Source organism: Gastrolobium bilobum, unplaced genomic scaffold (genome assembly GCF_033153095.1).
Source record: "Gastrolobium bilobum isolate Gb01-03AN ecotype WA unplaced genomic scaffold, APGP_CSIRO_Gbil_v1 utg913, whole genome shotgun sequence".
In the NCBI taxonomy this organism is placed as follows: Eukaryota; Viridiplantae; Streptophyta; class Magnoliopsida; order Fabales; family Fabaceae; genus Gastrolobium; species Gastrolobium bilobum.
Window position 1 is genome coordinate 61,329 of NW_026900059.1, and position 13,730 is coordinate 75,058.

General features: G+C 32.8%; 2 protein-coding genes across 2 annotated transcripts; one reads left to right on the top strand and one right to left on the bottom strand.

The window, feature by feature from the left end:
* Positions 1-5,575: 5,575 nt before the first annotated feature.
* Positions 5,576-8,395, top strand: LOC133295048 (abscisic acid receptor PYL9-like). Its single transcript, XM_061493824.1, has 3 exons — positions 5,576-5,888; positions 6,781-6,996; positions 7,863-8,395. Exons 1-3 carry the CDS (start codon positions 5,763-5,765, stop codon positions 8,076-8,078), a joined length of 558 nt encoding a protein of 185 aa, XP_061349808.1. The 5' UTR covers positions 5,576-5,762; the 3' UTR covers positions 8,079-8,395.
* Positions 8,396-9,720: 1,325 nt separating this feature from the next.
* Positions 9,721-13,511, bottom strand: LOC133295071 (pentatricopeptide repeat-containing protein At4g01030, mitochondrial). Its single transcript, XM_061493858.1, has one exon. It carries the CDS (start codon positions 13,441-13,443, stop codon positions 10,609-10,611), a length of 2,835 nt encoding a protein of 944 aa, XP_061349842.1. The 5' UTR covers positions 13,444-13,511; the 3' UTR covers positions 9,721-10,608.
* Between the last annotated feature and the right edge of the window lie 219 nt (positions 13,512-13,730).

Genomic DNA, 13,730 nt, shown 5'->3' on the forward strand with positions numbered 1-13,730 from the left:
TTTTAGCGCGCAGAGGCAGAAGCATCTCCTCCTTCAGCGGCTAAGGGTGCTCAAGCGTGAACCAGGGCGCTCAAGCGCGCAAATGGAGGCTTTAGCGCCCGATAACGCGCGCTTGAGTGCCCGGTAGCGCGCGGGGCCTATGACCAACACTCTCTTGTGTTGCTTCCAATTGTCATAACTTGGGCTACAGTGCTCCGATCTGAGCGCGGTTTGAAGCCACGCGTAGCTAATGAAGAGATCTACAATATAGTAGAAGTTGTGAAATAAATAAGAAGTAAATTAATGGTTTAAAAATGGAATAAAAACATGATGTTAAGCTTGATTTATCTGATTCCGCAAGTTAATATGGTTATGATCACGAAATTGGGTATTATAAAATCGGCATGTTTTAAAAAGAAAAATTTGTCCGGATTTTTAATTGAGCCAATGTGATTGTAACTGCGCTTAATATCATAATGCGATGTTAACAAACCGGTTCTAGAACGGGGTGTTACACTATAATTCAAATTTATGGAAAGGGCTTTGTAGGACTTATGAGTCTTTTCATTCCAAATTACATTGGAATTTAGGCAACGACTCTGAAGTCCTTTTCAAATAAGATAGATGGCTGGATTTGGACTCCCCCTTAAGAGACTTAGTTCTAAGTCCGTTGAATCAAGACTCTCTTTAGACTAAGTGCATAGACCTGACCGACAACATCTCTGGTGAATGGGATATGTGTTTTCTCCATAACTACCTCCAGGAAGATGTTATCCAAAATATTTGTTCCACATTGCTTCCGCGCTAGTGTGTTACAGATTCAAAATCTGTAAATGATAAAAGATAGAGAAGCAGAGATGAACCTTGAAACTCAAAAAGAGAACAAATTGTTATTATTCATCTGATATCTCAAGCTCCTTTACATTCTCACATTTATACTATTCTACCTAAAGCTATACACAATCGTCTAACAAAATATGCAACTTCCTAACAAACTCAAACATCCTAACAACTAACTCTAATATTCAAATAGCTCCTTCACTTCAGACTGAGTTGTAACTCTCTCCTTCACATAACAAAAACCTGGTTATTTTTCAAGAAATCCCCCTCGGTCTGGCTCCTCTGTCGATCCATGATTCTAGGTCCTTACTTTGCTAGTTTTTTCTTTCTTTCTTTGGGCTTCGGCTTTCTTTTCTACTAATTTTTTTTTTATATGTGCTCATTTTCTTTTCTTATTATATATTATTTATTTATGACTTGGTATTGGTTTTCATATTTCTGATTTATGAAAAGTCAACACGTTTGTTTGATATGCTTTTGTTCTATGCATGCGACTCATGAAATGAAATGGTATGGTTATAATCAAATAAATGCCTGTTAATTATTTAACAAAAAAAAAACAGAACCCGTTAATCGATTGTTTCAGTTTCGAGCAATAAAACCCTGAAAAGATTTTCAAAATAAAGATTGATTGGTGCAACTCTGTCTTTTTGTTTGAGTTGTATGTATCGCAGAGCATCACATCTCAATATCTCACTCACCCATGTTTCAGGAAAGAAAGATGCTGCGGGATATACCTTGAATAAACATGCGTTAAAACTAAGTAGTGACCTTGTACTAAAACAATAAATATATAGTGATGTTGAATTGGTGACAAAGCCATTGTGAAAAATTACACATAATATTAACTTCATTAAAAATTGGGCACTTTTTTGTGTGTGTGTGTGTGCTCCAGCCCTTTCTTATAACATAAAATCTGGATGCAAAATTAACTTATTCTAAGATTATGTATTTATTGCCCTCACAATGGATATACAGTGGACACCGCCCAATTGCAATAATTAGATATCTGTCAAAATCTGATCTGATGTATATTATTTTTTGAGTACAAATTTTATTTAGAATATATATATATATATATATGTAGGATCTTTTGACGCCAGTGTCAAATTTGAAATTTGATATCTTATCTAAAAGCCGTTAGATCAAAAGATCAATGACTCTAATTTGTAAGTATGTGACACAATTGATCTTTTTTGATCTAATGGCTCTCAGATGAGGTGTCAAAGAATCTTTCCTTATATATATATATATATATATATATATATATATATATATATATATATATATATATATATAATATGAGAAAAGTATTTCTACAGTCACTTTAGATAAAGTTATCTACAGCTACCACTTTTTAACTAAGTACGACCGGTCGTACTTAGTTATAACAATAAAGCTACTCTTTTTTTTCTCTCTCCTCATATACTGTCGGCTGACGTGGCGGAGAAAGAAAATGCACTTTTAATGTACGACCGGTCATACTTAGTTAAAAAGGGATAGCTGTAGACAACCTTATCTAAAGTGGCTGCAGAAATGTTTTCTCCATATAATATTAGGCTTTAATGCTTCTACAGTGAATTAGATAAGTTATCTACATTCGCTCCCAAAACGACGTCGATTTGAGTTAAAATATAAAAAAATATAATAAAATAGACTATTCTAACCCTGAAATAAATTATAATTATAAAAATACCTTGATTTTCACCTCAAAACGACGTCGTTTTGGGCTAAATGTAAATAAGTTATCTATATTGACTCTAGAAAAAACGAACTCTTAATATTAATATATAATTGCTTATTTTATTACAATCAAGGTAATGTTCGACCAATTAGCTTATATGTATGATAAGGAAAATTATATTTATAAATTTTTTATTTATAAACTCTTACAAATTATATTATGTAATATGGGTAGTATATATTATTTGAGCATGTACAATCCACAATATTTAGTATAGTTTGTAAAAGTTTATAAATATAACATACCCAATATATGATTTATCTTTTCAAATAGATTAAAAATAAGTCATTTTATGCAAAAATCCGAAGGTTACAGAATTTTGTTTTGGTAATCCCAAATAATTAATAGTTAAATTTAAATTTTAATTAGTATACTTATTGACATACTTAATATTAAATAATAATTTTCTGTTAATAAATAAGTATATAAAAACAATTTTTTTTAATAAAAACACCAATCTAGATACATATATAATAATTTTTTTTTCTAATACGTTAAAATTATTTAAAATAAAACCTTATGACACTTGTAATTTTAATAAAAATAATAGTTTTACAAATAAAAAAATAAACACAATCATAAATACAATACAATTATTTTTTTTATTAAAATGACAATTGTGATAGTTTTTATATGAAAGATAGAAGTGCAATTTGAGTTCTATTTTTACAATAAAAATTTATAAGAATTTAATTTTGATACATCGTTAATATAAAATATTTTTATATCGATTAATTGATGAACGAGTGAGATTAATTAATTTAAGATGATAAAATTATTAAATAATAAGATAATATATTACCAAGCACAAAAATAATTTTTTACATTGATAATATATCAAAAATTTAAAAAATTACTAATGATATCTAAGGACACGTATAAAAAAATTAAAAAAAATCTACTTTTTTATGAAATCATTTTAGTTACTTAATTTTAACATCTTTTAAAACATTACATACTTTATTTTATTTTTTTGCATTTTTGACAAAATCCTTATTTAAAATATCTCTAATCTACGAATCTCAATTATTTTGCGTTAATTGTCAACAACAAATAATTTCTACCGCCAACAAATTTATTTATTTTTAAAATATTATAATATAAATTTTGCAACCACAAGATATTGACTATTAGAGATTTTCTTCAACCGTTTCAAACCACGATGACCGAACTAAAAAAATGGATAACTAAATTAACCAAAAATCAAAAATCGAAAAAAATAATCGTATATTTTAATTGGATTGAATCAGTTTTTTGTTTGATTGGTAAAAATTGATACAATCCAAATCGATTCGAAAGATGTATTGGCTATGCCAATATCTATAGTTACTTCAGAATCTGCATTCACCACGGGGGATAGAGTTCTTAATAATTACATGAGTTTTCTTACTCCAAAGATAGTTGAAGCATTAATTTGTGTTGGTTTCGGTCCACTCCTTTTTCTATGATGTAAAAGAACTTATAGAAGAATTTGTAAAGATGGAGATAAGTAATTTTTTTTTTTTTTTTTTTTTTGGAGTTACCCAATCCTAATTTACTTTATTCTACTTGTATAATTTTATATCTTTTTTTATTTTTTTTAATTATTAAGTTACTAACAATATTTTATTATAATTATTTTAAATATTTCTCCAAATACCGAAGTTGATAATGATTCTGGTGCAGATTCTGATTAAAAATTGATGATGTAAGTTGCTATTTTTTAATTTCAATTATTTATGTATTTATTTTAATTTGTTGTTGCTTGAACGATCAGTCCAACTCAAACTCTTATTTCCATGAAAGTTGCTTTCTTGTTGGTTGTTGGGAAGACTACGGAGTGAGCTTTGATCAAGTTAAAAGAGTAAATTATGGAAGAGAAAAATGATGATTTGAAATCTTATTATTTTGTAAATTTGAAATTTTGGATGTTATTGATAACAAATTATCTTATTTTAATTTTTTATTTTCTATCACTCTATTTTAACTCTTCATGAATTTTAAGATTTATTTTAGTTTGTAGACTTAAATTTTCTAGTGGTTATAACTTTATATGATTTTTTTTTTGGTACATATAACTTTATATGATTTTATTTTGATATAGTTAGATTTATATGGTTGAAATTTTAGACTTTTCAAAAAATTAAAAAATAATTCAATCCAAACCAAATAAAATTAGATCAAATTTAAAAAAAAAAAATCAAACTAAATAAATAATTAAATAATTAAACTAAAAAAATTGAATCAAATAATTTTTACTTCAAACCTAACAACAAACACCTCTAACGACTAGACGTTATGCATTGTTTTTAAGGTTTTATTAATCTCATGTTAAAGGATATAAACTATTTCATGTTATAGAGATAAATTTGTGAGCTTCATTATCTGAAAAATAAGAAAAATAAAAATGATACAATTATCAAAAAAATGTGTAAAAATAAAGTTATTACATATAACAAAAAAATAATTTTTCTCTTGTGTTTAAGTCACTATTGTCAATTTATTGGAACTGTTTGAAAGTTGAAACTACATCAATCCCACTTCATAACAGTTTAATTTAGTTTCGACTTTAACTCAGTGCTTCTGCTTTCCCCAAATCCACAGTAACCATTGGCTGTGACCAAAAAGACACCTCAAGCACTCGGTGACACTAGACTTGTACTTTCATTTATTTTGTACATTATAAATAATCATACAATTATAAATACTTTATTATAAAATATTAAAATGTAATTGAATAAAGTCACGCAATGTCAATGATGATCCCTTTTGTCTTTTCCTTATTTAAAGAGGCAATAATGGGCCAAAGAGAAAGGGCATATGGGAACACAAAATTGATAAAATAATAACAATAATAATAGTACAGAGTACACACACACACTCATAATAATGTGCTTAATATTAATATTGATGTGTTGTTGTACTAAGCAATGTTGAATAAAAAACAATAAAATAAAAACATTGTCGGTGGATTCATGGATTTTTGATAAACTGCCAAGCCAAGCTAAGGTTGACACTTTTGTTGTACACCAATTCTTTTCTTTCTCTCTCTCTTTTTCTGAAACCGAAACTAAAGCTGAAGCTTATCCCTCCCCACTTGTTACCTTTGCCGTATATTAAAGGCAAAAGTGAAACAGAAACAGCATAAGCCATTAAAGGGAAGTTTCAGTTGAGAGATAGATAGATAGATAGATAGATAGAAGATAGATAAGAGGGTAAGATGAATGGTGGTGAATCGTATGGTGCTGTTGAGACACAGTACATAAGGAGGCATCACAAGCATGAACCTAAGGATAACCAGTGCACTTCTGCACTTGTCAAACACATAAGGGCTCCTGTTCACCTTGTTAGTTCGCTTCAATCCTACCTTTGTGGATCAATATCATGGTTTTTTGCTTCTAAATTGAGTCTCTTCTGGTTGGTGGAAAAAAAAAAGTTTCTTTTTTAACTTCTTTTGAAGATCTGTGCCATTTTGCTTGTTTCTGAGTGCCTTATTTTTCGTTTTTAATGTTGTATATCCATCTGGGGTGTGTGTTTTTTGGCATTTTTCTTGGTTTTTGTCTCTTTCTTGGGGATGGATGCTTATTCTAGATTTTGGGTTCTGTCAGGGTATTGCAAAAGTTGGAATTTTCAGCTTGTGAGATGCTAGTTTTGATTGGTTTGTGTGATTCTGAAATCAGTTATGGGGAAGGGGTAGTTTTCATTTTGTTAGGAGATTTCATTGGTTTTTTCGTGTCACCTCCAATTTCTGAAGTTCAAGAACATAGTCATGTAACTGGAGCAGGAGCTTGTGCTTTTGTCTTGTATTTTTTTTTTTTATATATAAAAAAAATAAAAATTGTTTGTCAAGTTTTACGATTCAATCCTTTTGGTCATAGAGCGCGTGTAGCGGAATAGGAAAGAAAATGGAAAATTTTAAGGCTGGTTTTGGTTGCATATTGCTTAGCAGCTGATAAGAGTTCTTCACTCATTTGAGTTTCACATCTTTATAGTGCCCTTTAACTCTTTGTTCCTAGCAGACTTGTTTTCAGTAAACCAAACAATGCAAAACATTCTTAAATTTTACATAATCATCTTCCACTTTTATTCTTTGTAGGACATTTGTTGAGGTTCAGTGTCATGAAATTGAAGGAATAATTTTATGTGAAGGCGTGTGTCATTATTTGGTGAATTTTGTGGCAAGAGAGAAAAAAAAAATGATTACTGATTGATCTGATTAGTTTGTTTCTCTCTGTCAGGTGTGGTCGCTGGTTAGAAGATTTGATCAACCCCAGAGATATAAACCATTTGTTAGTAGGTGTATCATGCAAGGGGACCTTGGCATTGGAAGTGTTAGAGAAGTGAATGTTAGATCTGGTCTTCCAGCTACAACCAGTACAGAGAGATTGGAACAACTTGATGATGAGGAACACATTCTAGGCATCAGAATTGTTGGTGGTGACCATAGGCTGAAGGTTTGTTTTTCTATTAGTATCTGATAACCAAATATTGTAAGCTTCTACAAAGTCATATTGGATATATGAAATGTAAGTATTGAGTGAGTTATTAATTGAGAATATTCTACAAATGTAGAAATTGTATAATCTGATAATTTTTTTGGAAATATTCCAATCGGTTCATTGCTTCGCAATTAATCCGATTCGGGACGGGTCCAGGATTAAGGCTTTAAACCCCTCCCAAAGGTGGTACTGGGGTATAATCTGATAATTCTATTGCTTATTGTAAAGCCAATCATGAGAGCTAACTATTAATGATTAAATTTGGATGAAAGAAAATAATGCATGTTTGTAGATTTTGTTTAGGTTGTGCATTAGAACAGGATACTTCTCTCTTTATTTTTCTTGTTAAAGTTTGTCTTCCGGAAGAATTTAGTATTCCTTTTTGGAAATCTGAAATTTAGTAATTCATAATGTACTTGCAATCTTGATTACTCAACTTAATTTGCATTATGTTTGCCTCATTTTTCAACTTTTCATTTTCCTAAATTCATCATCATAATTTACTGTGCCATAATCAATATCCTTTGGTATTTAATTATATTATTTAACATGTGGCACTGACTACAGATGAAAAAGTCTGTGCAAACTTGAAAGATTATTTTTGATAGAATAGGTTGGAAGATCATTTTTAGTAACACTCTTGGATTCACAAATTACAATGCTTGGATATTTGTTTGAATTTGCTGTGACATGCACACAGTATAGGCTAAGTATAAGTTTGTTGATTCAGTTCTTATGCTGGTATGTTGACACTAAGAGATGAATTTACTAGCTCTAAGCTGGATGAATGCTAACTCAATCATGTTATGTGGAATTTGCAGAACTATTCTTCTATTATCACGGTCCATCCAGAGGTCATTGATGGAAGACCTGGTACAATGGTGATTGAATCATTTGTGGTAGATGTGCCTGATGGGAACACCAGGGATGAAACTTGTTATTTTGTGGAGGCTTTGATCCGGTGCAACCTTAGCTCTTTGGGTGATGTCTCAGAGAGGATGGCTATGCAGGGTCGAACCGATCCTCTCAACATATAATTACTTGTACGGGAGAGTGAAGTTGGGTTCATTACAGTTATATGATCCATGGCTTTCTGATCCCAGTTCAGGTGTGGAGATTGGTTGGAGTATTCCTTCCATGTTCCCTGAAGTTTTGGATGTTCTTTTCCTCTGTATCCCCACTACCATTCCTCTTGCCTTTTTAGCTGTGTATTCATCTTTTGAATAGCTAAGTTTCTATTTTTCATGAGCACACTGGGATGGGAGTGGGGAAGCTGTTTTTGTGGATGGTGCTGTGTTACTGCAGTTATTTGTAAATATTTTTGTTGGAAAAAGACATTTTCTGCAGTCTTTCACGTTTAATGTTTAGTAGAAACTTGTAAGATTTATGTGCTGGCAGGAGAGGACCTCTAACAGTGAATACTGCCTTGTTATTTTGCTATGATTAGTGTAGTTTCTGTAAGTTATCTAGTCAACATTCTCTTGTTTAGGACTATGTTCAAACCACTCAATCGAATTTAGTATGCTGCTGGTTCTTGGTAGGAATCATGCACCTTGATTTGAGGAGTTTCTAAGAGCTATTTCTTCTTCGAAGTATTGTGAGCGCTTTCAAATTCAACTCTATTTAAATTCAACTCACAAGAAAAAGGTTTTAAAACAATAGGTGAATTCTTGATTCGTGGTTGCTTCTTTCTAATCTAAGTTTGAAAGGACTGCGTAAGGAGTAATATTTGCAGTACTCTTATGATACATATTTTCTCACTAAATGTGTAGGCTCATGTGACATAATTGCAGGTTATGAGTTAAGGAACGAATGTTTGAAGCATTACACCAAGAGATATCACAGTTTGGAATGTTCAACAGCTTAGGAAATATTAGAAATAATGCAAGTTATTAGGCTTCAGTTCATACAGGACCAAATAATTATGCTGAAATTTATTGGACTTTATGTGAATATAATATTAGATTATATTATTAATATATTCAATAATTATAAATATAGAAACAAATGAAATATAGATGACTCTTATATTTCTAACTTCAGTAAACATACACACAACTCGTACAAGAGGGGTTGAAGTGTTGAAGTAAAATTCAATCATGTCTATGAATGCGTGTGCGAGTGAAATTTTCTTATGTATTTTGTCCTCATCCGTAGCTTGTAATGCACCAAAAATAATCCATCTTGCAAATATATGACCAAGTTCTCTGATTGAGGATTAAGGGTGGGTATGGATACTCTTATAATTGTACAATTATTTATGCATGGCACCTTCATGCCTATACATGTGATAGAATTGCAATAAATATACTTACAAAGCTTAACTGATTTCTGTTTGAAAGAGACAAATTTCTGCGTATTAATTAGTCTGTACAAAGTAGTTTGCAGAAAGCATTAGTTGCTAATTTAACTGTACAAGTCAATATGTGATTATTTCTGGCGGAACTCAATTTTCAGTTTCCTGTACACCACTCGTTAACTTGAGTGTGAATCTGAATATTTGTATCATAGTCAGTTAATATCTTACATCAGCTCTGAAAATTGTATGCATGTATTTTATCTACATGTGAACTGACAGTGAATTCATGTGAAGGATGTTGAAGAGGATGTGCACAAAAAAAATGATGTAATGATCATAGACAAAATAATCTTATAAAATATATGATTTTTTTTGTCAACCTGGATTGCTAGTTGACAAGAATTTGACAAAAAATTTATAGACAATCATGAGTTTACTTTTCATTTGCTGATGAAGCCACCTTGAAGAATAGATGCTACTCCTGCCAACGGTGACGGTGAAACTTTTAGAGAGATATAAAATAATTAATTTAACCTCATTCAATACTTTAAGATTTTGGGTTGAAGGAGTGCTAAATTAATTATTTTATATCTTTCTAACACACCCCTTCACGTAAGAGTCCTTTGGACTTGAAGCGTGAATATGGCACAAGGTCATTATGAGTCTGCCTTGTGCTGCACAAGCTCATTTTTTTGGTCTGTCTTGTGCTTTTCTTAATTCCACCTGAAAGTTGGAGCGATGAAGATCGAACTCGTGACCTCGTAGTCACTGAAGCTCTGATACCATGATAAGCGTCACTTCAACCCAAAACCTTAAGACATTGAGTAAGGCTAAATTAATTATTTTATATCTCTCTAACAGAAACCAGAAGTACAATGTTGCAGAAGTGGCATAAATCTCTAAACTGTCATCTCAGGTGGATGTTGTAGAGAGTGGTTGATGATGCCTTTGTCAAGTAACATGAATATTTTTTTTAGTGAAAGATAAGCCAAATTGTTGGTGATGCTGGCCCCCCAGTAATATATCTGTTCCAACTTTTTCATACTGTGACTTGAAGAAAAAGTATAGATTTCAGGTGTAGATTGAGATCTGCAGAAAGCGTGTTTCAATGTATCAAACATCAAGAAGAGTCTGATTCCCCACAAGTAACGTGGTCATTACTTAATTTAGCATTCTGTTTCCTTCATGAACACACTCCCTCCGTTGATACACAGAAGAGCATAATAAACACAGAAGAAAAAGCTTCATGCTTTTGCCTATGTTTCTTGTTACCAACAATCATTACAGGAGCATTTTCCATTCATAAAATGGTGAAAACGACCGCCAGCCCCTAGGAAAATCTCGCGATTTCGAGCCAAAGAAATGTACTTAGCTGCTGTATGACAGTCATGACAAATTCTTGTGTTCTTAACTACCCTGATAGGTGATCCACCTTTTGTTTTCATCAGTCCATATGTCATAGCCAACTTCTCAGTGTGACTGAGCAGAACCTTCTCCTTCTCATTGTCATCAATGTTCTGATATACACAACTGACATCAGGTACATATCCCAGTTTTTGTATTTCAGAAATTAATTGATATAACTCAAAATATATTTCCCCTTCTTCTGGATGTGGTTTCCCTTTTGTGGAGAACACATGAATGGTTTGATTAACTTGTGTCCAGCTCCAGACATCAAGCCTTTCCAACCCCAAGGCAATCATTGAGTCTCTAAGGTGTTCCACATCCTCCCATTTGTTTAAAGAGGAATATATATTCATCATCGATATATAGTTACCAGAATTATATAGTTCCAACTTGAAAAGATTCCTTGCGGCAATCTCTGCCAAGTTAATGTCTTTGTGAATTCTGCAGGACGCAAGAAGAGCACCCCAAATACTAGCATCTGGCTTTATTGGCATAGTTTGGATGAAATCCAAAGCTTCATCAAGAAAACCAGCTTTGCCAAGAAGATCTACCATGCAAGAGTAGTGCTCAATTCTCGGAATAATATTGTAATCTGTCATCATACGGTCGAAGTACTTCCACCCTTCATCAACTAAACCTGAATTCTTGCAGCCAGATAGAAGAGCAGTGAAGGTTATAGCATCAGGTCTTATACCTGTTTCGCACATGTTGGCAAAAAGCATCATTACCTCTTCCCCATGGCCATAAGTAGCATATCCCATCATTATGCAATTCCAACATGGTAGTGTTTTCTCCTGAATTCTCATGAAAACCTCATGGGCCACTTTTAATTTTCCTGCCTTACTATACATGTCAATGAGGGCTGTGGCTATATATATGTCATCCAAAAACCCAAATTTCATAGAGAAGCAGTGTATCTCTTCTCCTCTCTTTAACAACGATAGGCCTGCACACGCACGAAGTAAGCTGCAAATAGTAGTAGAGTTAGGTTTTACATTTTCTGCTTGCATTTGGCTGAAAAACTGTAGGGCATCCCAGTAATTCTCATTCTGAGAAGAACCTGATATCATAGCAGTCCAGGACACCACATTAGGAGTAAATCCCAAATTCTTGATCCGATTGATCACAGCCAAAGCTTCCTCACTACGGCCCCACATTGAATAACCCGAAACCAAACTATTCCATGTCACCAAATCAGGCTCTATCCCTTCCTCCTCCATCTGGTTCATTAGTTTTTCAGCATCAATAAACTGGCCCTTGAAGGAATACCCTGATATCAATGAATTCCAAGCACAAATATTTTTGCTCTTTGTATAATGGAACACTGATTGAGCTTTATCTAAGCAATCATTCTTAATATACATATCCACCAATGAAGTACAAACATAGACATCATAGTCAAGCTTATTTCTCATTATGTAACCATGGATTTGCTTCCCAAAACTAAAGAAACCCAATTCAATAATTGCTTGTAGAGCACTAGTTACCGAGCATGAATCTGGCTTGAAGCCTGCGCTTTGCAGGCTCCGGAAATTGGTGAGAACCATTTCATATGACCCCTGAAGAAGATGGCCTGACAAAAGAGAATTCCAAGTTATAATGTCTGGTTTAATGCTGGAAGACTTTAATTCTTGAAAGAAATCCAAGGCATCATTCAAACAGCCCTCAGCTGCATAACTTGAAATTATTGAGTTCCAAGATGATAAGTTACGATCCTCCATCGAATCAAAAACTGCTCTAGCTAGTTTGAGTCTATTGTTTTTAGAGTACATGCTAATTATGGAATTGCAAATCAGTGTATTTGAAACTAATCCAAATTTTAAAACATACCCATGAATCTGCTTCCCTTCATTGAGAGCTCTGATTTTTCCACATGCTTGCAGCAACTTAACTATGGTACCAGCAGTGGCTTTGGCATAAGATGATTGCATACTACGGAACAGTTCTAAGGCATTCCCCCATCTCTCACTCCTCAAGTTTGCTATAACTATTGTATTCCACAAGAAATTTTCTTTGTGTGGGGTCTCATGAAATACTTGATTTGCACAATCTATACTCCAACACTTCTCATATAAATTAATCAATGCACAACTCAAGTGTGAATCAACATTGAGGCCTCTCTTGACCATACAAGCATGAATTTCCAACCCAACCCACAATTCCATTAAAATTAAGCAAATTTTCAGAACAACAGTGAGAGCTTTGCTATCAAATTCCACTCCTTTTTTATGTAATCCCATAAAGACAACCAGAATCTCATGTGGGTCACCTCCAAAACTCTCAAATTCCTCCAGAAAAGAATTCCATAGAAAATAATTCCTTGCAAAACCCACAAAGAATACCTTTATTGCTGAGATAAAATCTCCAAACTCAAAGTAGTATCTTATCATGCTTCCATCCATTGTAACAAAGCTTCCCTTATTTGGTGTTTTCAACATCTGGGCATGCAATTCCCTAACAGAATTCAAAGTCCGTATCTCACCCAAGTTATCCAAAGGGTGAAAGCATGGAGAAAATCTTGGTGGGGAAAATGGAGTAGAAGAAAAAAGCTGGGTATCTGGCATTCCAAGAGAAAGTGAAATGGGTGAATAGCTTCTGGGTGGCATGTGGGTTTGTGGGTTCGGAAAAGAATAAGGATTGAGATGATGAAAAGGAACTCGCTTATCCGTGAAGCTTTGGAACTGAGAGGAGGACATTTAAATAGTAAAAAGAGCTCTAGCTTGAGCTTCAACTATTACGATGATTCATTTCCTAATTTCTTCATTTGAATTCTGGGTACTAGAATGTTTGTCTGAAAATGTGTGAGCGAGTGGGATGTATTGTGTTTTGTGGATAAGATTTATCTTAGAACTCGGAAGTGAACTTGAACAAGAAAAGTTAAGTGACCTGGGGAGGTTTATATTTTTTAATGTATTATGAGTATAAAATCATCATCGATTAATGATCATGTGTATTTCAAACAAGAGTTCAATTTTGATATTGT

Coding starts and splice junctions, on each gene's coding strand:
- LOC133295048 (XM_061493824.1), top strand. CDS start 5,763: ATGAATGGTGGTGAATCGTATGGTGCTGTTGAGACACAGTACATAAGG. Junction 5,889..6,780: donor TAAGGGCTCCTGTTCACCTT/GTTAGTTCGCTT, acceptor TCTCTCTGTCAG/GTGTGGTCGCTGGTTAGAAG. Junction 6,997..7,862: donor GTGGTGACCATAGGCTGAAG/GTTTGTTTTTCT, acceptor TGGAATTTGCAG/AACTATTCTTCTATTATCAC.
- LOC133295071 (XM_061493858.1), bottom strand. CDS start 13,443: ATGTCCTCCTCTCAGTTCCAAAGCTTCACGGATAAGCGAGTTCCTTTT.